Source organism: Colius striatus, chromosome 3, assembly GCF_028858725.1.
Source record: "Colius striatus isolate bColStr4 chromosome 3, bColStr4.1.hap1, whole genome shotgun sequence".
NCBI lineage: Eukaryota > Metazoa > Chordata > Aves > Coliiformes > Coliidae > Colius > Colius striatus.
The window spans coordinates 20401923-20427610 of record NC_084761.1 but is presented as its reverse complement, the minus strand read 5'-3'; the positions used below and the strand labels follow the sequence as shown (position 1 = coordinate 20427610).

Genomic DNA, 25688 nt, shown 5'->3' with positions numbered 1-25688 from the left:
CTATGTCTGGAGTTTCTTATTCTAGATTTATAGCACAGTATAATTCTACACAGAGTTATGCTGGAAAAGATATTAGGTTTTCAAAATTCATATAAATTTGGTTTTCCTCTCAAATTCTATTGTTAAAATATTTAAACTGACGGTCCTCATTTGAGGAGCTAGAACAAGTGGGGCAGATTTTCAAAGATGCTCAGCCTGTTTATGCAGTTGGAAAACTGAAATGAGATTGTGACAGGCAAAAGCTGTCACAGCTGAGGTGTTTGGGTTTTCTTTTTTTAAAAGACCTGGTTTTAAACATCTAAAAGGTAACTGGGTCTTACAACAAGGACACCATACCCATGAGTATACTTTGGTACTGGCTCTGACATTTAAGCTTGAGCAATTCTAGCATTCATAGCCGGTATAGTACATGACTTTTAATGCACAGTATGAACTGTGCTCTTCTGTAGAATGTGTTATTCTGTAGAATGTGATGATGTAGTTCAAGATCCTAAATATAGTTTCTTGCCATTGATTTTACAGCCAGAGAGTTACATGTAGACAAAAAACATACTTACCAACCCCATGAGACACAATACGATTAAGTAGTTCTATAAGTCTTCGTACCTTTGCAATTTCTATACAGATACGAATATTGCCACATGAATTAAGGGACAGACATTACTAGATTTTCTTTATTTTAAAGAGTTGTTAGGTGTGTAGAACACTTTTTTTGCTCTGCATGTTTATTCTTTATTTCTTTAAGGTTTCCTTCAGAATTGTGTTGCAGGAGAAGTCAGGAATTATGAGAAATTTATCAAGTTCACTTTTTTCCCACTGTTTTTCAACAATTCACAAAATCATGGAACTACACTAGAAAAGTACTTCAAAAAAGATAAAGGAACATCTTGAAAAGAGAGAACCATGCCCATCAACAGAGAAAATGATTGTGTTAATATTTTTATCAAGCAATGTCCTGCAAGAGTTTACAAGAGCCTTTTGCCCTCCCAAACAAGCAATGCAGCACTATGGAAGATACTCACTATGTTCATGAGGGTGAGGAGGTAGTTCTGAACGTGTTCCTTGCCATGGAATCGGACGACAGAGTCATCCACTCCTAGCAGCACCTCAATGTTGTAGTCGTCGTCTCCTGCGTGTCGGCGTCGCCGCAGGGTTTCATTCAGCTGCTGCTCTACACTGCTGTACAGAGAACTCAGCTCTCCAAGGCCACTGAGAGGAGATTCTACAAGAAATAGGAAGATGACAACATCTACTCCAACTCCATGTCAGAAATGTTCTCCGCACAACCTCCCCACCTGGAGAGTTAGCACTTCTTTGCTGAATCAGAAACTCTGGAGAGATTATTGTAGTGGTGTAGGAGTAGGTGAAATCACCAGGTACCTAATGAAAAAAATAATTCAACCACGTGGCTCTGTAATTTATCACATGGTTTTTATTTCAAACATAGAATTCATCCCTTAGGAGATTTAAGGCAAATATTTCACTTCATAACCCAGAACGTCCCCCCTTTTTTTTATTTTGCACCACATCAGGCATGTGTTACACAGTGCCACAGATAAGGAATGCCTTAGGATTCACTAGGGGTGCTGCACAACGCTTCACTTGTGGCTTTAGTGCTGCAAAACAATGTGGTCAGCCCTGATTTATGTTGAAAAGATCTCAAATAGCAGTGTTGCATGTTTTCCCCTCATATTCCATCACTGGAACAGCTAACCTAGAATTTCTGAGGTGACTTAGTATTTTTGTAATTCTTTGTTTAGAAAGTACCACTGAAATATCCTCTCCTGTGAATATCCCATCATCCTAGAAAGACCCCTTGAAGACAAATGTCAAGGGGCAGAGTTCAAATGAACCATTCTGAGTTGGCCTTTAAAATGATGTTTCAATAGCTTGTATCTGGAATAACTTAAAAGATATTTCTTCCACTTAGGACAGTAGGCCAAAACATCACTATGGATTTTTGACAGGGAAAAAGTCATAGCTATAGGCTACTTAGTTCTTCCTAAATCTAAGCCAGCACACCAATAGGCTTTAAGCAATAATCAACAGCAGAGAGGCCTCTTTGGAATATCTTACAACGTAAACCACCTGCTATGTATTGCAGTCCTCACTAGGAACAGGGCTGTGCTTGTGTCCCTTGGCTCTATGACAGAATCAGGGAGCATTCCCATTCCCCTGCTCTTGTCTTTAGAAGAAAGAGATGATACAGTCCTTAAACACCCAGCTACCTTCCTGCTCTCTGAAAGCAAAAGCAATCAGTGACCGATAGATGGAAAGGGGAGGACGGTCCTGCCTTCCACTTATGTTGAATCATATCATAACAGACATTTCCCTGAATGACGGCACAGCTTTCAAGCACTTTGTCTCTAGGCTGGAGTTGATCAAAGCCGAGGTCATGAGAACACAAACTGGCCTTTTACAAGTTTCCAGGCAAGACTCCCAGTAAAGAAGATGCAAATTTTGCTTGTGGAAGGACAGTAGGACCAGGGCCAATGTGGCAAAACATGTTGGATGGCCACGCTGTAATTCATCTTGAATAGACTGAACTACTGGCTGACTTAGCTGGGAAGCCTCTCCCTCCACAGTATCACAGTGGTTCACAGCAATGCATAAATAACTCTCCCCAAACCCCACATCAAATGGCAAGGTTGTCCTCAGTTGTTTTCAGAAGCTTAACCCGCCACAGTGGGTGAGAGACCAGGTCTGCAAACAGCTTTACAATCCAACCGCAAGTCCTCTTGCTCTCAAGAATGCCAACCCTGTGATAGCACACAAGTGGGAAATTCACAGACAAGCTCCAAGTCTAAAAATTGCTGCAGCTGGCAAAGCTGCCGAGCGCAACGTCCAACGGAAACGTACCAGTAATGTCATGGCAGCGCGGCGCCCGCCGTGTGAACGGAGCAGCTTCAGGCGGCTTTAGACAGAACCAACATCTGTGCTGGGCTGCACCTCAGGTTTGGCCATCACTGCCCTTCTTAAATAGGTGGTTTTGTGGTTCAAGTGAAGAAGAGAATCTCTTTTTTGTCTGCATGTGAGCAGGTGGAGCAAGGCAGAACGGATTCGTTTTTCTTCACCCCGCTCTAATGTGGAGCCTCTTTCTGCACACAGAGGGTATTCTCAATGTGCTGATGTTTTCCATACAGGCACCCACAGAATATTTTTCAAGTGTGCAATCCCAACAAAGCCAAAAAAAAAAAAAAAAAAGAAAAAGCAACCTCACTCTAGAAAGAAAAGTAATGACCATTTGTGGCCAAGATTTGCAAAACCGAGAAAGGAGTACTGGAAACACTTTCAGGCATTGAGGCTCCCAGCTCCTGAAATGCAGCTCTCATACTTAGCTCACACAAACCCCAAACCCCAAACCTCCCCTTGGCTGGGCTCAGTGGTGAAAACCCAACAATTTCACTCAGCCTGGCATGCAGCATATTCCCTGAACTGTACCAGGACTTCCAGGGATATTAAGCAGTACCTACTTTTTTCCTTGGGCTGACTGTCTTTTAATTTCTTGTCTGCTATTCTTGGCAATACTTAAGGACGTTACTCCTTAACAAAAACTATAACATCAGAAAACTTTTGACCTTAAAGCTGATCTGAGCTACTTATCACCTAGTAATTTCTTCGCAAGCCTCATTCTGTGTGTGTTGCTTTTCCCCATCCCTTGCTGGGAAGTGAAGCTGTGGAGTCCTCTCCCCAAACCCACCCCCTGTAAATTGCTATGCCTTGTCCAAAACACTCAGGGTAACACAAGTTTATCTGTTCTCTTGTTTGTCTGTTTTCCAGAATCCAGCGCTTAAGTGACTTTGGGGTCAAACAATCAGAACCAAACACAGGTTTGTACTAATGATAGCTCTGTCTGCAAATACTGCAATATGCATCCACTGCCACACACTTCACAGACCTAAGGGCAAGGGGTGATGGTGTGACACATGAGAGCAGCAGCACAAAGGGAGAAGACGTCTACACTCCTATAGCCTAGCCACTAAATCTCTTTCTTCTGTTTCTCATGATTCAGATGAGTATTAGGGCACTAGTGGAAATTTTAGAAGAGCTCAGTCAATGAACCTTGTCACAGCAATAAAGCCTGTCCCATCAACCTCAAGTTATTTTCCATAACTGATCATCATTAATTTTGTCTAGTTTAAGAAAGTTTGGTACATGCTCACAGGCTTCAGCCAAAGCACAGGGAAGGGGAATCACCAAGAATCCTTTCTGAGAAGCACAGAAAGCGTCCTCAGATGTGCTCTATTTAGGAGATGGCATTGTTATTCTTACAAATACAAAATAGAAGTGTGCAATTCAGAACCTCCCAGGCAGGTAGACACAGAGACAAATCCATTAGGTATTTTTACAGAAAGCTATATAAGTTTGGATCTTTTCTATGCATACCATTGCTCCAAACAAGACTAATTGCAAAGACAAGCCCCCTATGTTTACTGGGAAGTTGCACTGCAAACTGTCTTTTATCTCTTTTCTGTGCTGAGAAGTTCCCAGCTATGGAAAAGTGAGCTTTTTGTAACACCCCAGACCCTACAACTCAGCGTTCTTGCAAAAATTTATGGATGCTGCAGGAGGAGACATTATGGAAAAATCTTAGTGGAGAGCTAAGTGAACTCAGGACATAAACCACAGCTCAGTCTCTAGAGGTTGTGAGGCAATCGTTAAGAAATGCATGTGCTGTGACATGCCCCGTGTATGATTGCAGGCTTTGCATGCAATGGACTAGAAAGAAAACTGGCATTCAAAGAAAAATGCATCATAATCTTTGCATGTTAATCCAGGGTTTAGGAAAAACTGAGGTGAAGTTTTTCCTGAACTGAAGTTGGTATAACTCTACTGAGCAGGCAACACATCATCTGTAAATCCAGGAGTGGTTTCAGCACTGGGATGAGCAGTTTTAGATGTAGATAGTCCTGCAGATTTGCAAGCTGAAAGCCACAGGAGTGTCTTTGGACACCCTCTTACCTGCATGTTCGAACTGCTATCACTAGGCAATGGAGAAATCAATCCTTCTTTACAGTGCTCTCCTCTAGAGCACAGCAAAAAGTCATTCAGACATTAGGAGAGGCTGGAGAAATGATCACTGCCTTAGGAGTGGGAAGAGATCACAGCAATGCTTACTGAAGTGAATTACTTAAATTAATTGTTTGAAGACAAAGGTTCTTTGGAAGTTAATCTATCAAGCCTGCCCAGCAGCTTTGAGTGCATTGTCTAACACAGTTAAGAGAGATGGCTGTCTCTGAACAGTAATGTTCTCCCTTACGGACAGAGGCAACTAGTCTGTTTGTTGGTGGATTTGTGCTAGACAGACTAATCCTTCCTAATCTCATTCTGGAATTAGCTGGTTCGTTATCTCTTCCTTTTTTATTTTGCTAGTCACCTACATCTTCTACATTGCAATCTCATCTGTCAGACAAAGATTAGTCCATGCTCTTTCACCAAGTGAAATGGTTATGCAAACACTTGGATAGGAAGCAAAAACATGCAGCATTGTATGTACATGTGCAGGTGTGCAGGGTTTTCTCTTTTTTCACAGCACATATCACGGCCTGTCCACCATCTATCACTCAGAAAAAGTGAGGAGGGCAAAGAATGACACCTTCCTCCAGTCCGTCTGGGGTTCCTTAGCCAAGACAGGGCAGGAAGAACTTTGTGACTGTAGCAAATGAAATAACAGAAATAGAACAGAGACATACCAGAACAAAATCTCGCCCACATGCCCTGTCATTGTATTTTGTTGAAAACCATGGCTACTACTTGCCTTATGCCACCTCTAGAGACTTGGAACCACACTGCTGGAATCAGACAGTAGGTTTCTGTCAATCACAAATATATCTACAGAGCCTCTCTGTGAACCCAGGTGTGCATATTCTAGAAGCCATAACCCCTCTGCAGACCAATAAAGTCTGCCTCTCCTCTAGATCCTTTTTCAGAAACACTGAACTTTTAACATAAACACCTACATCAAAAAATGGGCATGACTGTATCCCTCTTAAATGCTTTCCTATATTTTATGACAAAGATATTGTGGGTTACAGCATGTATCTCTCCTAGAGTGTAACTTTAAAAGAATGAAACTGTAGCTCTTCTCCTACTATTAAATAAATCTGTTATCTGTTGAATCCCAATGTAATGAATGGTGTCATCAGTCAATCTCTGCATACCTAAAGAGAACCTTAAGAATTCCGTATATGGAAGATTTGTACAACCTTTATATTATAAAATATGTGGCCTGAGTTCTATGATACACCACCATTCATATTGGCAGCATTCCTTGCATATATTTATGTATATATTCTCATAGGTGCTTACTTGCTTAAGGAATAGCGTGGTAGAGCTGCATGTTGCATCCTTCAGACATGTTTCACTCAGAGTAGCAGAGCTCAGCATGACATACAGACACTTCGCTCTTCCTGAGCTGACACTGGAGACCCCCTTGGAGACCTCAGCTAGCCACAGGCAAGCAAGGGAATGCAAGAATTGCTCAGGGTGATCTTCAGAATGAGATGGCTACAGCCTGATGCCTTGCTTAGCCCCTGACTGCTTCCCTCATGTCAAAGAAAGCTCAGCAAATAAAAGAACACACAGGCTTTGAGATTTGTAACTACAAGGCAGAGATTAGCACAGTGTAACTATAAATCTGCCCATGGCCAAAGTACTCATCTACTCCAAGTCACACCATGCACTGGAGAACAAGGTGAGGCCTCTCCAGGACACTAGATTGACAGACAAGAGATCTGCCTTCATCTCAGCCTGCCGAATCGGTACAACAGCTGCTGCCTAAAGAATAATGCCTTTTCTCCTATCTCTTTTGGAAGCACTTCTCTCACCTCAACAGATGTCTGAGCAAGCAAACAAGTGGTTCAAATTCATTAGTGCACAAAAAGGAAAATGTCTTGAAACCGCAGCAGAGCAACATCTGACTCACACTCCTCTCCCAAATGCTGCCCAGTGCCTGGAGACCAGCCTGGCTCACCTTACTCCTGCAGTCACACACTTGCATCTGCAGAGCTGGAAAGCAACAGATGCTGTGGGCAGGGCTGTCTTGACTTACAGTGACATATCATGCCATTTCAGCATAGGTTTAGTGCCTAGTATTATTGTGCTGGGGTAATGGTTCATCTCCATCTTGAAAGATCTTTTCCAATCTAAACAATTCTGTGATTCTATGATTAATAGCACAACTCTTAATTGGAACTGTGTGGTACTGTCTCCTGAGAAAGAGAACAAATGGAGAAGAAGGAATTGCATTTCAGCATTCTAAGAATGAAATCTGACCACCAGAGATCAGACTCATGGAGAGAAAGGAAGCATGAGGAAGACAGAAAGGAGATGGTGTGGGGCAGGGGGGGCGGGGGGGGCTGCAAGCATGCATGTGAGATCCCTCTGAGCCAGGTGAAGACCTGGCAGTGGTGTTGGAGAAGGACACTGGGGAGAGCTGGTAAAACTGCTTATGAGGCCAGAGGCAGGAGCTGCAGCTGTGAGAGCTACAGCCTCATCCCTGTGCTGAGCCACTGCTGCACAGCAGGTATGCAGGCCACACATTCAGGCTCTCCAGAAGCAGGATGATGTCACCCAGGCAGACACGAGCTGGAGTTTCTTTTTGGCAACAGATTATGACCCGTGGACAAATTTAGGAGAAGCAAGCATTCAAGTGCCTAATTTAGCCTTTTCCTGAAAACATAGCTGGCACCAGCGTCTAGGGAGGCTCAACAACTTGACTAATTCGAAATGAAAATTATGAAAAATCATTTTGGAACAAATTGAGATCAATGTATATCTGTTCTTAACGAGTGTGTTAATATATAAAATGCCCCCAAGGACCACTCTATTCTGCAGCAACTAAAATATTCCATTATGCTATTTTCAAAGAAAGGAAACTAGGCCAACTCGTCATGTCACTTCTGCACTTGCACTAAGTAGCCGTTGCACATTTTTCTACTTGTTAACCACTGGATGAATGTTTCCATGATTGTTTTCTCTCCTAGTTATCATTTCCTGAAGGTCTGTATCTTCAGCTCTCAAAACCTATGTTACCAGCGTGGAGATAGGCATTCTCACTAAGTTTTTCTCTGACCTTTTCCCCGGTCTTAACACTCTGATCTTTTAGGCTGCTGTAGAGTTTAGTCTATTTTTTTTTTTTTTGCTGAACTTCTGTGTATCTGTATCCAGGACAGTAACAAGAGAAATTACTGGACGTAAAAAGTGATCTGTTAGCTTCTCTTCTGATCAAATGCAAAAAAGGTGTGGAGAAAAGGACAGGTCACTTAGGAAAGGCAGCTGATAATACCAGGGGCCCTATTAAACCCTAAAGATGTTTAAAACTCTTGAAGGCAGCCTTGCTCAAGTACAAGATGAAAACGTGAAGCCACTTCCTGAAGTAAACAGTGAAGGTACTCCTTCTGCTTTTAAAGAGATTTTTCTTTGTAATACAGAATTTTCTACAGAAACCACATCTGGAATAAACTGCATAGAGCTAACTAGTGCAACAGGCTGATTTTGGTATTTAGCAGGTCATCTATCTAGGCCCTGTGTTGGGGGCCAGCTTGGGTGAGGACATCTCACACTCTTTTCAGAGAAGTAAGCCACTTAAGAGTTTCCAGCTGATCCTGAGGGAAGACCATTAGCATTTTGGACCAACAAGTCATAAAGACTGAATAACAGCAGAAATAGGGCTTGCTAATTGAACAAACTAGCTGAAAGTGGCCTTCCCCCAACTTGCTCTTGGAATGAGAGTCACTGATAGAAGCAATGGGTTTGGAAGGGTCCTCTGGAGGCTATTCAAAGCAGGCTCAAAGTCAAAGTTACAGCAGGCTGCCCGGAGATTCATCCTGGCTGCTGGGAACCTTGCAGTGGATGAAGGTTACAGCACCTCTCTGGGCTGCAATCTGGAGGAACCACCTTCCCAGTGAACCATTTTTTCCTAGCATCTGCTCTTATTTCCCCTGTTCCAAGATGTGACTTGTTGCTTCTTCTTGTCTTCTTGAACATTACTGAGACTCCTCTGTATTCCCTTTTCTAATGTTATCACCAAATACTCGCACATTACTTGTCTCACTCTTCCCAGAGGTCTGTATAGCACTCATCAGCATGACCAAAGATGGTCATCTGACAATTGAATTGCCGTTTACAGCTGTGGTAATGCAGCAAAGACAGAACAGGAGAAGCCTGGGAGGAAACACCACCAGAATAGAAGAAGGACCTCCCAGCCTACAGCAGGACTGCCTGCATTTGCAAGGTAATGAATAAACGGCCTGACGAAATATTCTGTGAAATAAAAATAGGAGCCATTAGGTTCAGACACAAGTTCACCTTCCCAGTAGCTTAGCCACACTCAGGAATTAAGAAAAGATGGAAAATAAAGTTCTTGTGACTTCCCATACAGTCTGGATATCTTTCACTCTCCTGAGATGATTAAGCGAATTACAGCCTGGAACATTAGCTCTGTTTATATTCTCTTCGGTGGGAACCTTAGAGTGACAGTGACTGGTAGGATTACAAACAAACAGGGATTAAAGGAAGGTTTGAACTTCTAGGTTGCAGGATTATCCATTAAATGCATGAACTCACTGGGCCACAAACACAAACATTATCTTATTTTGTTGTTAGACTTAAAAAAGAAAAGAAAATATTTTGAAGTGCTGACTGCTTCCATAAACTATTTGCTTCTCTGGTACCTTAGCAATTCCAGTAGCAGAATAATTCTGGGAAGGATGGAAGATTTCTTGCACTACATTCCTCCTTGGCTCCATGGAGCCAGCTTTGCTCTGATGTAACAGGAAAGACTCTTCCCTTCCATATATCATCAGCGAAAACGGTTCTTAGCACTGAATTCCATGACAGACTGATGCCTGCAGCACACTTAGGAAGCCACGTAGAACCACCAAAGGCACAATTCTGTACGTATTTAAAACTGTTTAGAGCCAACTCGGGATAAACTTTTCCAGTGGAAAGGGCTAGAATTTTACCCCATCATTTTCTTGTCATCACTTCCCTACCTGGCACGAGGGTCTTCTATAACTGTAAGTTATCCTTACCTGGCAGCAAACATACACAAAACAAAGCCAGAACTGAGACGTGATTAAGGAAACTATAATTAAATATGTCTGAATCTGGGCCAACAATTAACTGTTCTTTTTGCATCCCATGACCAGAATAAAAAAACTACAAAACAGCAAAAGAGGAACTTCAGCCAGTTCCTGAGTTCTCGCCACTGGAGAACATGAGCTTGCTGGTGGAAGCTTACGCTTGACAAACTAACAGAATAGTCAGTTCCCATTGCCATAGTTCTGCATTCACTCGATTGATGGTGAAAGCACTTTTATATTTTTCTATGAACTTGTCATGCTCCAGGTCTTAGAAAGCATGTGAGAAACATCGCTGGAAGTAGAGCTGTCACTGTGAGATTCTAACACATACAATCACACAATCACAGTAAGATAAAAAGCATCTAGAAAATACCCTTTGGGTGAGCGGTGTTGGCAGGCACAGCACCATCGTAAATAACTGGATATCAAAGTTGAATAACTAAGTAACTCTATAGCCTGTAACCTCCAGAGCCAGAGTGAGTCTGGTTAATGTAAAGCAAGCAGGAGACATACATCTGAGGCACGCCAGCTTTAAAAGACAAGGGCTGTTTTTAGAAAAGAATGAAGGCCACAGCACGTGCCAGATCTACACCAAAGAATGCCTATGAGATCATTTTGCTTAAGACTTTCCTTCCATAGTCTTGACATCATATAAACTGGTTTGGTATTTACACATGCTGGAAACTCCTTCAATACATTTTATAGCTTTAAGTAAAACCAGCTGTCACCACTGCTGTAACAAACCCTGCGAAGACTCGCACAAGGCACTTGTCAGGTTCTTGGGCTCACAGAAACTGACACAGGTGCTGGGAGATGAATACCACAAGGCATCTCAGAGAGCCCATGTTTAATGTGTGGCTGTCAAAAAGATGATGACTAAGTCTCGGGATCAAACGTAGCTTGTTTGGAACATGCTGTGACCAAGCACTATTGCTTCTACTCTGACAATCAGGAGCTTAAGAACATAGGGAGGATGCTCTCCACTGTAGCAAAGAGAAATAACGGAGAGTAATAATTCACAGACTACTTTCCGTCTAGTCCCATGGCCCAAGAAACTCATGAACACCTTGCTTTCTCACCTGTAATAAGAGATCACAGCTCTGCACTAGCTTAGCACAGGCCTCAGGACTTGTCTGGCCTTGCCCTGGCTCATCTGCTCTATTATTTTTATTATTTTACCTGGCTCTATTATTTGTAGCTTGGTGTTAGCTGTAACAAGGGATTGGCCATGGGCAAGTGACTACTGCCTGGCTTCTCTAACCAAAACAACCAAGGTAGCCAAAAGTCTGCTGATTACTGTGTCCCTTGTTTTAGCTGTAGCTTACCTTTGACACTACTCTCACAAGGAGTTATGCTATATATAGCTAACAACTCTAAGTGATCATGGTAGAACACTATCTGCAGCCCTGTAAGAAAGGAAAGTTAGAAATAGCCTGCTTAAAAACCTGTATCAATAACTCTGAGCAGACTCAAGACTAGCAAGGAAGGAAACACTGTCAGGAGCAGAATCATAGAATTGTTTAGGTTGGAAAAGACCTCTAAGATAATCGAGCTCTGCTGTTACTAGAAGTCTCCCAGTGAGGAACTTGGGCAGTGACAACCCACTGCCACAGCAGTGAAGAAAGGGGTAAATATTTGCAAGTTCCTGCACACCAGTTTCACTTGCATTTTAAAAATAATTAGATAATATGAATTATACGTGTTAGTACATTTGCTGCTGTAGTAGAAATAACTCCTGTGTTTTGATCAGGTTGATAAAATGTTAATTAGACTAACGATATGTTTTGATTGTTTTGTATCCTCCAAGAAGGTATTTTCCTCTGCCTGCCTGCCTGCAGTGATCACCTGTGGTGCCTGCACATAGGAGCTCAGAAGCTACAGAACAGACTGCCTATGGAGAAAGGCTCTCTCATCTTCCTAAAGTGAAAGCAGTATTCTCCCAGCACCTCATATCAACTAGCACAGCTGGGAGCTTGCATATTTACCTTGCACACATAATTTGAGAACCAGAGTTGGAAGTGGCAAGAAGGAGCTGCAGAGAGAACAATCTTTGCACAGTCAGAAGGTTGTTACTATGAGCTGGGATGTTGCTAATAAACCGATAAGTGGCAAACATATATTTTTGGTTTTTTTCCCCTCCGGATCAGTGGAGTAAGTCACATTTACACCCCTAGCCAGCAACAAAAAAAAGTTTCTGCACTTTCACACTATGAGAACATTCTGTCTGGTAAGAGCCATTATTTATTTGTACACATGAAGAAGACTTGAGCATTTGGGTCTGTTTCTTTAAAAGAACTGACAGATACCTTATGCTGGTGGTTACACACAAATATAAATGCAGGTCATCTACTAGATATTCACAAAGCAAGCACATTCAATTCCTTCTTTACACAATATTAAGTTCTTCAAATAAATGTTAGTATATTAGCATGACAGCTCATATCATAATTGCAGACAAACAACGTGGCTTCATGTCCAAACAAGTCCAAGATCAGAACTCTGTGTTTATGCATTATGTTAAAATCACACATGAAGCAAGTCCTTTAAACACAACTGTAATACAAGATGAAAAATAACAAGGAAAGCAGTCATAGTCTGCTAAATGATGACATGTATAAATATCTAAAAGTATGGAAAAAGCATTTTCAGAGGCTTTGGCATCACTTTGCAAGTAAGAAAAAAGTCAGCGAAAGACTGGTCCTCTGCTGAAATGCACACCTCTGCTGGAACTGAGGATACCATATTTAGATATGTGAGGACTTTTCAGTTTTTAAAGCTAAGCGCAGCCAGGCCTTCATTTCCAATGTTTCCAAATAGTAAGGGCACAGAAGGCATAATTTTAAAAGGAACATCAAAGAGGTCCGCATTAACAATCCTAAAGGTACTCATGTCTTCGTGTATCCCTACATGAATCTAAAAATCAATTTTGTTTCACAAAGGAGCACACTCAAAGAGCCCTTCAAATTCATAATTTGAATAATGCATTACAAAAGGTCGGGGCAATTCCATTCGTAATTTACTCATTTACTCAGAACTTACTTGACTTGGGTTGTCTGCATTTTGGGCAGCTTCCCTGAGATCCCTAAAGGCTTCAGAAGGGTTCCAGGGCCTAAATTCTTTTAACAGATATTTTAAATAACAGATCACTATTGCAAATTTTCAGTACTTGAGGAAAGGGCTTTATGGGAGATGTAGTCCCCCAGGGCTCATTAACTAAGTCATTATAATAAAGTTTCAAAAGAATTTCAGTTATAAGCCAGTCTAGAAGTTTACATGTTACTAGAAGCAGAAGCACACCTATCCCACAGCTGGCTGTTGGCCACAGCTGGTCTTTAAAGGACGGCTGAAAAAAAACCCCATCACTAAAATATGAAAGCCCAGGGTTGGGGAAGGTGGACAGTAGAGGAACAGGCCTCATAAACTATCAGTAAAACCAGGAATAACTGCAGCAAAAAATATAGCTCAAAGAAAGATAAATCCAGTCACACAAGTCCCTGTACAGATAAACACATTGAACACCACAGAACGTATGCTAAAAGCTTGTCTTTTCCAGCTCCAGAAATATCCCTAGGATCATTTCACATTTAAAATGGATTACATCATCTGCTTTCCCATTCTTGGACAGAAGTGTGCCACAAATGACCCTCTTAGAACACATTTTTCATTAGAGAAGAAAGGTTCTGCTCACCTTCAGTTCACTGCCTGCCACTCTTCAACAAAAAAGGTAAATTAGTTTCCAAAGCATGGTAAAAAGACATCTCCCCAAGGGAGGAAGAGAGTTCCTCGGATCCATTCTAATGAGTATTTATCAGTATTTAGCTTTTTTGGTTAATTTGTCATAAGGAACCCTATTGTCTAGGATGTTTACGGTTACCAAAGGGCCTTTCTGGATGGACTGCCATCTCCCTGTAGCAGTGATAGCTGGCTATTGATTGTTTGATGCTAAGTTAGTCAAAATTACATTTATTCTGTTTGATTTCAATTCAGCAACATTGAACTTTCTTGTAAACTTCCTAAGCAAATCCAAGAGCACATTCATGAAAGAACTTCTGCTGGTCTCAGAGTACATATTCACAGTGGGAGCTCTAAATCTCTGGGGTGACCAATGTCAGCAACAAGATAAAATTTGTAAGTAGACAATGGCTTTATAACCGAATGAGCGTAGATTTACATGAGAAATTAGGAAGTTCTTGTCCATGGGGGTGGTGAAGCAATGGGACAGGTTACCCAGAGGCTGTGGCTGCCTTATCCCTGGAAGTGTTCAAGGGCAGGCTGGATGAGGCTTGGAGCAACCTGGTGTAGTGGAAGGTGTCCCTGCCCATGGCAGGAGGTTGGAATGAGGTGAGCTTTAAGGTACCTTCCAACCCAAACCAGTATAGGATTCTACAATATACTTCAGGTAGCATGGAAAAGATGAAAAGCAAAAATCAGAACATGTGCAGGCTCTTAATGATACAAGTTTAACTAAAATTATTCTTAGAATAGATGTTCTTCACTATTTTCCCCTATATACCGTTTTCCCTCAGCAAAGCGGCTCTTTCATCTTCTGTTTTGTTGGACACCTAGGTTGTTCATTTCACTTAGAGGAATGATATGTTTACATACAGCTGCTCAGTTTTAAATGCTGTGAAAATAATTTGTTTCTAAACACATGGAACCTGTTATTGCCACAGTAAACCTGTAACAGGAGGCCTGGGCTCCTCTCTCCTCCCAGACCTTTACTGAGCAGCTCACGGTCTACTGTCAACAGCAATTACACTCTAACCATTGCATTATCTGCCTTAAGCCTCTGAAAGTCTACAAAGCCTACTACACTGTCCAGACAGAACAGCAAGACATCACAACAGAAAGCAGTTCCATTTGCCACAGGATTATTTTGAGCAGGAAGGCGTGCCTTGCTAAATGCAGAACAGAAGTAAATAGATGAATGACTCTCCCTAGCTCTTCTTGATGAACAGTGTGGAGCTTGGTTAACTGGTGAGGAAGGATTTCTCTATGCCACCAACATGCAATTGAATGGATCACTCAAAAAGAAATATCTTAAAACTTGTGCTAAGGGCCAGCTCCACAAATGACATAAAATCCCTGTAGTAGAGGCCTGTCAGTTTGATCCGCATGAAGGGAAAGCTGTCTCATCGGCTCAGGGAAAAGTCTTTGCCCTTTTTCAGGACAGCTTTTGTACTCTCTCACCTCCAGAGAAGCAGAAGGAGCAACTCCCTTACTAAAGGGCTTCAAGCTGAAGGGCTATGCATTGCTAATGCAGCCTGAGCCAAAATTGCCATCCAGCTGGATAAGGGAGCTGTGAAAAGCTGAAGCTGATGCAGCTAAGCTTTTCCATTAATGTAATTACCAACAGTGAAAACACATCATAAAAATCCAAGGAAAAAATGTCAGTTGTGAAGAGGTGGGGCATGGTAACCTGCTACTTGAAAAATGCTACAGTACAAGAACATTTTGATTGCAACACACAGCAAAACCCAAAAAGGTACTTTATTTTTGTAAAAGGACACAAATGCACTTTCCCAGTGCTGACTTGTACTGCTCTGAGTTGTCTTGAACATCCAAGACTTTGAGCAGACCACAAACAAGTGTAATGACCAGTCAATGCTGAGAGTTCTCTGCTGCTTTAGCAGCCTTCCTCTGACGTCTTGCTGACTGTACAGATGGAGCTCAAAAATCTGGACAATACAGCTGGAGGACATTGGCCAGAGTAGACATTTGGCCTGATGTAACAGAATGCCTGAAGTCTAAAAGGACAAAGGAGAAATGGAGGAGAGAAGAGAGGAAGCTCTGATAAAATGCCAAAGCTAGAAGCTTTGCACATAAAGAAATCAATGATTTTTTAATTTATTTGGACTGAAATAATTTCTTTCTATTTCTCACACCTTCACATCTGTCCACAGTAGAGGTGTAACAGAAGGCAAAGCTGCACCTGTTCCCCTTTTAAACTGAATAAAACTCTTGACAGGTATAAAGGCAAAGTTATTCTTCAGTATTTTCAGTCTCTCTTGTAATGTGGTTACAACAGACACAGGGCAGAGTTTGGTGGTTTTTTAGTATGTCCAGGTACCAGTTGTTCCTGACCTGGTTGTACAGACATGACACTTGCCTTCTTTTTGTCTAGGAAGGTTGATGTGTCTGCAAAGGAATAGCTTTGGTAGATAAGGTCATATATATAAGTAAGGCATTGGTCACAATAAATGTCTCTGCATTATTAAACACTATATTTTGTTTCACAAGAGATATTTAATGTTGGCATTTTGACAAAACACTACTTATAGAGTGAATGAGATGAATGATGTGTTATCTGTAAGGACACCCTACCACAGCTATCCAGCAGCTGTAGGAGCACTCATAGCCCAACATAGGTGAGGAAAAAATATTGTGCTCGACCAAGATTTTCTCTCTTTCATCACAGTTGAGATTTAGACTGAATTTTAGTGTTAGTGAATTTAATGAAAATAATTGAGCTTCATTTCTAAGGGAAGTAAGAAAGAGAAAACAATACAGTTGAGTTGTTAGGGTGAAAGGAGAAACTAGTTAACCTAAGCCCTGAAAAAGATGTTCCCATGAAGTATGCTAATAGGGACAAGAGCAAGCAGCGGGGCTTGGCTAATGCCTGAATGTGTTTAAATTTTAAAAGAGAACTTGAGCATCCCTCAGCATTACCTCAGTGTACTCAGAGAAACATTTCTGATTACCTTTTCAAGCGCATCACTTGGGTCATCGCGAGCGAGAAATTGTCATTGTAAGAGTGATACATAGTGAAGCACTCGACTGAGGAGATCTCCTCTCTGACAAAGCTAAAGTGTTGGAGCTTTACTACTACAGGTACAAACCGCTAATTACACTATGTCATTACTTCATCAAAAAGACAGAAAAGACTAGAGAAAGACATAACATCCCCCTGGCAGAGCTACAAAATTATGAAAGGAAAGTGCGTTAAAGCTTTCCATTAAACATTTGTCTTGTCCAAAATTTGCTGCTTCTTCCATGCTTTTCGATTAATTCTATTAATAACTGTGAGTACAGGAATAATTGCCATACAGTAACTTTGCTGGGAGACTCCTGGCCAGAGACTAGTGCTTCCTGCCTTGTGAGCAAACTCCATTTCCCGAAGCTCAATGCGCTGCTGTTTTACCGATTGCAAACCCACCTCAGAAAACATTTTTCCAGAGGAGGTTTCAGGGAATGGTACTTACTCCATGACTCCAAACGTGCTTTCCTCACATGGCCATCAGTGCACAGTAAAGCCAAGGTGGTGAACATAAAGGGCAGACTCAGCTGTTTGATGGTGTATGCAAAGATAAACATTTAAAGGTGACAGAAGAATGGGCTCAGTCACATAAAAGGAATAACTAAGTGTGTAAAACTGGAAAAAAAATGTGGGAAAATATTTATGCAGTCCATATCACCAAAACAAAGAGAACTTCAAACGCCCTTCCAATGATGCCATGAGTCACAAATTATGTGTTCAACAATGGGTGACTTCCTTCCAATGTCTTACTAGGAGTTACTTGTTAATGTAGCTGAAAGCATAATTGTCCTTAATTGTTCAGTTGTCACTAAGTGGATTCCAACCTTCTGACATTACAAAGCCCGACAGCTGTTTTTTGGAGACTGGCCTTTGGATGAGCCCATGCACCTGCAGCGATAGCGACCCAAGTCCAGGGCAGAGCTCGTCCACGGCTAGCGACCAACTGCCAGGCAGCGTCAGGAGCTGGGGCTGGATAACAGTCTGTATGCATGACAGGCTGCTGAAGGATGCAAAGCTCCCAGCTCTCAGCCTGTGCCCTGACAGATGGCAACTAATGATGATCCTGGCAAAGTTTTCTTGGCAGCTGAAAAATAGTTCCTCAGATGCTTAATCCAGACTGGGGTAATTTCTATCTGAAAGTCCCCAGCAAGTTCTGATTCAGGCAAACGTGTAAGACTGTGGATCTAATCTATAGCCTGGGGACTTCAATGCAAAGACTTTTGCTGTGTTTGGGTCACGGATTATCTAAGAGATATTGAGTGATGCGTTTCAACATCCAAACCATTAACATCTCATCTTCTAGTAAACACTGTGCATTATTACTGCACTGTAAGAAGGAAACTAGGGATACACCACATTGTCTTTCCTAAAGTACAGCGTCCAATATATATATACACACATACACACATATATATGTACACATGCTATGTTTAGAAAGGTTAGATTACGATTCTATGATTATAATGTTTAGGTATTAAGGTGTATAAAACTGAAGTTTTGAACACTGTTTCATTTGGCTGACAACCAAGCTGAAAAAGTTAACTTTTCAATTAACTTGTGCACAAGAACTGGCTGAAATAATGAAGACGGAATATGGGGTTTTTTAAATTTAGAAAAATATTTTTTGATAAAACCAACTTTGAAGTGAGGGATTATAAAGATTGTTGTGGGTTGACAAATTCTGATTCTCCATTACAAGATAACACTTCATGTCATACACACACTATACTGTAGATTTTGTGAATCACAGAAAGTCAGTCAAAGCTTCTCCTAGTCATACATTTTCTGTAAAAGAGAATTTTAAAACTGGATGGGCTAAAACAGACAGGGAGCAGCCCTGAACTGAAAGATAGTTCTCACATCTCGTAATGCCTTATGAAGCAGAATGTCTCCTACTCACAGCTCTGCTTATAATTGTCTAGAATATGACCCAAGTGTGATATAAAAAACAAGTGGTCTGACATTACAGACATACTGATGTCACAGTATCTTTAGTGAAAAAACAAGAAAATATGTTGCTTCCGAGTTTTCCCTGTCATACCATAAAACTGGTTTACAAACAGGAGAGAATTCCATTTTAGCTTTTTTGTCTGCTTTCAGGGAGGGGAAAAATGTCTTCTGCAAGGTCCCAAACACCATGCCCTCAGTAACTGCAACAGAAGCCATTCTTTGATACTTTCCTTTTTCATATAGACTCTTATACAAAGAAGCACTTTTTTTTCCTTTCCATCTCACCAAATTCCTATTAGTGAGCCAACCTCGACTGCACCTCGCACAGATGTGTTATGAATATAACTCAACAGTGTTTCCACACAGGATATTTTGATCATTCCCCTCTCCTTCTCCCCATCCCAAACCCATCCAAAATAGCACAGAGTCATAAATTCTCCCACTCTGACCTCCATCTCTTTCTGGCCTAAAAGATGGTGTCATTGATGTTTGCTTGAAAATGTGGTAACTAAGGAGAAGGGAGGTTTTTTTCAGAGAGGTTCATTTCTGCTCTGCCTGTGCTGTCTGACATGGGAGGTGAAGTCTGTTGGAAACACCTTCTCCAGGAGATTACTACACACACCATTAACTTCTTTATGTCCAGAACTGATCTTCTCCCTCCTGACACTCACAGTTTGATCTCAAGACCATTCAGATAAAACTGAAAATTCATTTGAATACAATACTTGAACTTCATTGATAGAACCTGATCATCACGTGTGAATATCCAAAATGACATTTAATTGCAGAAAGGCATTCCAAGCAGCATTTCATGCCCTGTATGCTTCTCCAATAGCACACTCTCTCTATGAAGCTGCTCCCTGAAGCCAAGTAATTTCCCTGTTAGAGAAGAGTTGCCAACTTTCCCTATTTGGCGAGCAGGGTCCCATTCTTGCGCCTCTCCATTTCCTGTACAGTACGCTTTAATGAGCCCTCCAGTCTGGTGGAAAGCTCACGGAGACGGAGAAAAAATAATAATAATAAAAAGAAGAATAACCTGAGATGGGAGAAGATTTAGGAAGAATTTTCCATGGAATATACAGTGGCCTGACTATAAATATGACAAAAAGAGACAGTCCTCCTCAAAAGGCAGACTTGAATGCTAGAAATAAAACAGCCCTAGCATGCACACTGTTGTGGGGCTGGCAAAGGTGAAGTAGGGGGAGAAAGGTGGCCAGAATAAGCCAAGAACTGTTTTAAAGTGTACATAAGTGACCTCTGGACATGAGTATACAGCAGTCTTCATTTTATCAGGGAACAATCCTGTACTGAATGAGGATGGTTAAGATGTCCAAATAATACCAAGTTCAAACTCCTGAGGATTATCTCTGACTTTAAGAAACTTGAGGTCCGGATTGGACAGCATTTTATGGTCAAATTTGCTGCTGAGTTTTCAATCTGCTCTTTCACAGTTTTAGACACATATAAGGATCTCTTAAGCTAACACTAGCCAGTAAATGTAATGACTCTTAAACAAAATTGCAAAGAAAAAATGTGTATATTTGTGTCGCAGGAGAAGAGAAATACCGTAGGAAGAGCAGTTAGACAATCCAAGGCACCAAAAGAAATGAAGAGTATGGTTTACGGAAAGCTGAAGCAAGTGTTAGAAGGTCAGTAGAGGATAATTTCTTTTTGTACAGGCAAGTATCTTGATAGCTTGTGCAACAGAGCTATGTCAGTGGACACAGTTATCAACATAATAGATACAGTCCTCATATATTTTGTGATCAGCAAAGCAGTGGCACATAAGACTAGCTGAAGAACCTGTAGAGGCATCTTGCCACATGGATTGATTAGGAGACACTGGCAGCTGAAATTCACTGCTGATCAGCACTAAGTACCTCACAGTCTACAACACAACAAAGCATATGCATGTGGACAGCACTGAGCTGCACACGGGAAGAAAGAAGCCTGGGCGCACCACTAAAACTGTAGATGTGGGACTCTCACCACTAGCTATTGTGCTCTGCAGCTCCTCTCATCCAGCAGCACTGCAAAGACAGCCTCTTTCAATTCACAAGTGAATTTGGGGACCTGATTCATCTAAACATGAGAGTTGCCTCTTTCATCCCTCCTTCAGCACTTCCCTCTGCCCTCTGACCATGACAAGGCTGTGCCATGTTGCCTTTTCAGGCTCTGGGCAGCCCGGGATAGCATCCCCCACCATATGCGCAGTGCAAGTACTGCTCTCTACCCCCAAATCCTGGGTCTGGCCTTCAGCTCCTGCAGCATTGCCCATGGTAAGTGACAATGAGTACTTAGTCTCTCTCCAAGATGGAGTCCTGTGCAGCAGCTCAGAAAAGGGGAAAAAAATGTTCCTAAAAGCTTTGGTGTCCTCGCAGTCCTCACTCTCTCCACAGGTTAGCTCAGCTCAGAGACTTGGCTGCAGTGACAAGAGTTGCACTACTGGAGTTTCCTTCTCTGGAGATCTTCAAAACCACCTGGACACATTCCTGTGTGACCTGATCTAGGTGGACCTGCTTTGGCAGCAGGGTTGGACTAGATGGTCTTTAAAGGTTCCTTCCAATCCCTACCATTCTATGATTCTATGAAATGCCCACTGCAGTAAGAACATCTTTCTTCTGCTGTTGAAATGTTTCCAGCATCACACTGTATCAGAGTACAATTTCTCTCCCAGCTTCAAGATGGTGATGGGCTGCCTTTCTGCCTTCGGCAGACAGAGGGACCACTGCAAAAGCAAGACTTGCACTTTGTCCCAAGTAATAAGGACCTACACTGTCACTTCCATCAATCACAGCACAAGCTGTCCAGCAGCATCCCTAATGGAGATAAAACAAAAGAAGAAAAAGCATAGTTTTGGCTCTCCTAGCAGATGTAACAGTGCTGTTGACAGCCACTTTTTCAGAAAGGCTTGGAGACTCCAGAAAGAGAAAAACTTGAATTTCAGCACAGTTATATTCTCTTTTGGGAATCTTTCTGGGAAGGTTAACCAAACTGTTATCCTCAGTTAGATTTTAAGGTATACTGATAAATGGCAAAAGTTCTGTATTTCCAGTCTGTAGTATGTCAACATAGATACAAAGGACTTTCAAAAAGCATACAAAAATAAGGGCAGCTGGCATCTGAGGAGTAATGCTAGAACTAAAAGTGAACTGATTTTCAAAGCTACAGGAAAACAATTTTTCTTTTCTGACTTAAAAGTGACTTTAAAAAGTGCGAGTACTTGATCTTAAAAAATGAACAGGTTCATATGGTATTTCTGCTCTTTGTTCTAGAAAGGTTTCACATAATTTCTGTACTGTCACCCAAAAATGCAGACTTCAGCTTGGATTCAATTACTAAGACAAAGGCTAACTTATCCTTACTCTGATTCAGGTTGGATAGTGTGGTTGCACTGGCTAGATCCCCAAAAGATGATGGCAGTGGGAGCAACAATCAAAGCCAGAGGAAAGTCTGTTTAAAATGATGAGGCAACAGAAGCAACCAATACAACAGAAACGTAGAAGTGGCACAATAACAAATAATACCCATTTTAAAAGATGCATCAAAGCGCCAGTCACAGATAATAAGCCTCTCTTTCTTGCTGCATGGAATTTCAGCCATTTTTCAAAATTCCACTGGCATAAACATAAAGGAAAAGCTCCAACTATAAACTATCACTAAATGCTGTTGAACTCAAGTTCCTGCTTTTTTTTCCGTGAATGCACTGCAAGTCAGCATTCCAAGACCAACAAATGTCTCCAAATCCAAGCTATTTCCAAACAGCACATGTACCACGATATCGTCCAAGGTAATGGCAAAAATATGTATGAACCTACTCGCCTCTAACACCACACAAACAGCACAAGGGGGGACACGGCAAAGCCTGCTGATCTGTACAAATGAGGTCTTGGGTTTAAACACGTAAGACAACAAAAAGCTTCAATAAGACAACTAGAGCAAAAAGATTGTTCTATTTCTGAACTGAAAAACAAACACTATCCCAGTCAGCTCTCAGTTACGCCAGACGAAATTCAAAGTAGCTGTCAGTGACACAAAGTACTTACTGCCTTGGATGGGGGAAGTTTAGATTTGGTTTTCAGTTTTGCCACTGACTGTGGAGCACTCTTTTCCTAACCCTGAGTGTCAGCTTACCCACATCTAGTTGGGGTGATCATTTGTAGTCTCTTTGAAAATCCCCCACAAACTGCAAATATAAACATCCCAAATAAATCTTCATAGAAGGTGCTAAATGCAGCTTATTATGTCTCCAGTAACTGAAAGGTTTCATGGGGGCTTTTGTTGTCCAACTCTTCCAAGGAAAAATGAAAAATGGAGTTTCCTTTCATTAAGAAAAGAGACCAAGTACAGAACAGGGAAGACTTGATAAGAGGAAAACGACTGAAGTCTTTGCCTTCCTGAGTGACCTCCCTGCCCAGCAAAACAGTTGTCTTTCCTCCTTGGAACTGAGCTCTTTCTGCTTTGGAAAGCCAGCAGCTGCCTCAGTTTCCCTGGCATTAGAGACAGAATCCTGTCTTTCACCTTTGCAACAGTTTAAAACAGGTCAGGAAACTGTTTGCTTACTTTAGGTAGAAAAAGGAAAAGAAAGCAGACACCCATCTCCCTAGGAAGAGGCAAATGCTTTTGGCTCAATGACAGTGTGCCCAAAACATCAGTGCTGTTTAGAAGATGAGAACTCTCAGTCACCTCTCAGGTGGCTTCCTCTAGAAAACAGACTCAGCAAAATCATCCCTCTCCCATCCTCTCTCAATTCACCTGGGCATGAGCAAGCGCCTAGGATTTTCCCAAGTCCCACAGTATATAAATGCACAAGCCTTTCCATTCCTACTGTCGCTAAGCTGCTGATAAAGCTAACAGTATCAACAGTGCCTGGGGTGGGATGCTATGGTTTGTTAAATGCTGACACAAGAAACTTGAGGTTCCCAAGGTCCCTGTTATTTACACCAAATGAGTAAAATCTCATAGTCTTCTCATCTAAGGTGTGAATACATTCATGAACTTTACAGGGCATTCTGTGTGTAAAGGGCACCTTCAGGCCTTGGGGCAAACAGAGCAGGAGAGGTGCAAGCTTTTGGGACGTGCTACTGACTACAGGAGCATCACAGAAACAGTATGATGCCCACAAGGTATTGCAAGAAACAAAGAGAGTTAGAAAAGCTCTACTGGTGATGTTTTCCATCTTTTAGTATTTCTTTTGGTTTGAGACAGATGCAGGTATGTAATTTGAAATGCTTGTGTTAAAATAGTTTTTAAAAAAATTTCAGTGTCACATAAATGTGCTTTCAAAGTAATTCCATGCTTTCCAAGTCACCCAAAACTGTTTCTAGAGTCAGAACATTGCCTGTTCAGATGATATAGAAGGAATTGTTAAAATTGGACAAAATGGGAAAAGTATAATCGAGTGCTAACTGACAGGGTATTTGAACGTGAAACAAAAAAAATACATAAGAATTTAAACATCATGGTTTTACAAACATGATATAAACAGATTGGTTTTGCTTTGCTTCACATTCCATGTTACCTCCTTTAAGTTAAAGGCAGACACAGTGAGAGTTTTTGAGACAGAAGTTGGACCACGTGGCAGGCTCCTGATAGAGAAAGACTTGCTGATATCACTGCTATCACTAAAGGTGTTGCAAATAGAGTTAAACAGAAGCACTCTTTGGTCAAACAGACTTCCATTTTGAAATTTTAATCTATGAGCCTTCTGAACTAACTTAATTTTTAATATAATTGTGTATTAATCTTCCCTCTTTGGGGAAAATCCCAAACCAAACATCCAGCAAATTCACGATTGACCTTCAAGGAATGAACTAATTCCACAAATCAATAGGTCGTTTCTCTTAGCATGGCTAATAAAGGAAGTAATATCAAAATAAGGCAAAAGCTAACATCAAGCAGCAGAGATTTGAAAACTTCATCCAACATCAAGCAACAGCCTGAGTGAGCCTTCTCCACAGCAGTTCATCTTCAGTCTTTAGAATATGACACATTTCTCCATGACCATAACAAGAAGAGCTTTCAACAGCAAGGAGGAATATACTATGTTATTCATTCCCAATGCCAGACAGTAAGGAATCATAGTTCAGCAATTTATTTTTACTAATTATCCTCAGGCCTCAATTTGTTCCTGCTCTGATTCTAAGTCTGATAATTGCTATCAACATTCCGTAAGTCTTTTTTTGGGAAGCTGCTCCCCATTCAGCTGGTGCAGCCCTTACTGGTGCTGGGGCCTGTCCCAGTCCAAGGGTGGGCTTTGCCTTTAGCCTCTGCTGCGCTTCACAAGATTCCTGTCAGCCCAATTCTCCAGCAGCCCTTCTCTGCACTGGATTTACTGATAACCTGAGTCTGGTGTGTGCTACAAACTTAATGAGGCTTTTACTGGTCAGTACAACACACTGCTCAGTAGAGTGCTCACCAGTGCGACACACTCCATCATATCAGTCATTTATTCCTCTAGTCAGTGGACATCAAGATTACTGTGGTATACATTTACCAAATCCCAAAAGAAATGGAAATAAATAGTCTCTTTTTGGCAGAGCTGAGACAAGATGAGGAGCTACTTGGGAAAAATCCCTACAAGTAAACTTCCTTTTATGCCTATTTTATCTCCAAACGAGCTAATTCTCCCATTTAGGAGCTCAGTACTTGTGATATATTTAAGCCCATAATTTACTTGAGATGCACTACTTTTGATACTACATATTTTTACCAGCATTATTATTCACTGCTGTAATGCTACCTTCCCTTCCCGCATTTCAAACACTTCAAATTCACACTCATGTATTGCATCTTACCAGTTGCATCACATCAACCTCTCTATCCCATCTAAACACAATGCAATTTTATAAAAACAGCACATGGCTACTTTAGCTTCCTATAGAACGAATAAAATG

At 41.4% G+C, this 25688-nt stretch overlaps 1 protein-coding gene across 1 annotated transcript in view; it reads right to left on the bottom strand.

The window, feature by feature from the left end:
- The window catches only part of ADAMTS3 (ADAM metallopeptidase with thrombospondin type 1 motif 3), a 121048-nt gene that overhangs the window by 34722 nt on the left and 60638 nt on the right, over positions 1-25688 (bottom strand). The window contains exon 5 of the mRNA XM_061993785.1: positions 1023-1222. Within this exon, the coding sequence (XP_061849769.1) occupies positions 1023-1222 (200 nt within the window). The remainder of the gene's footprint in view (positions 1-1022; positions 1223-25688) is intronic.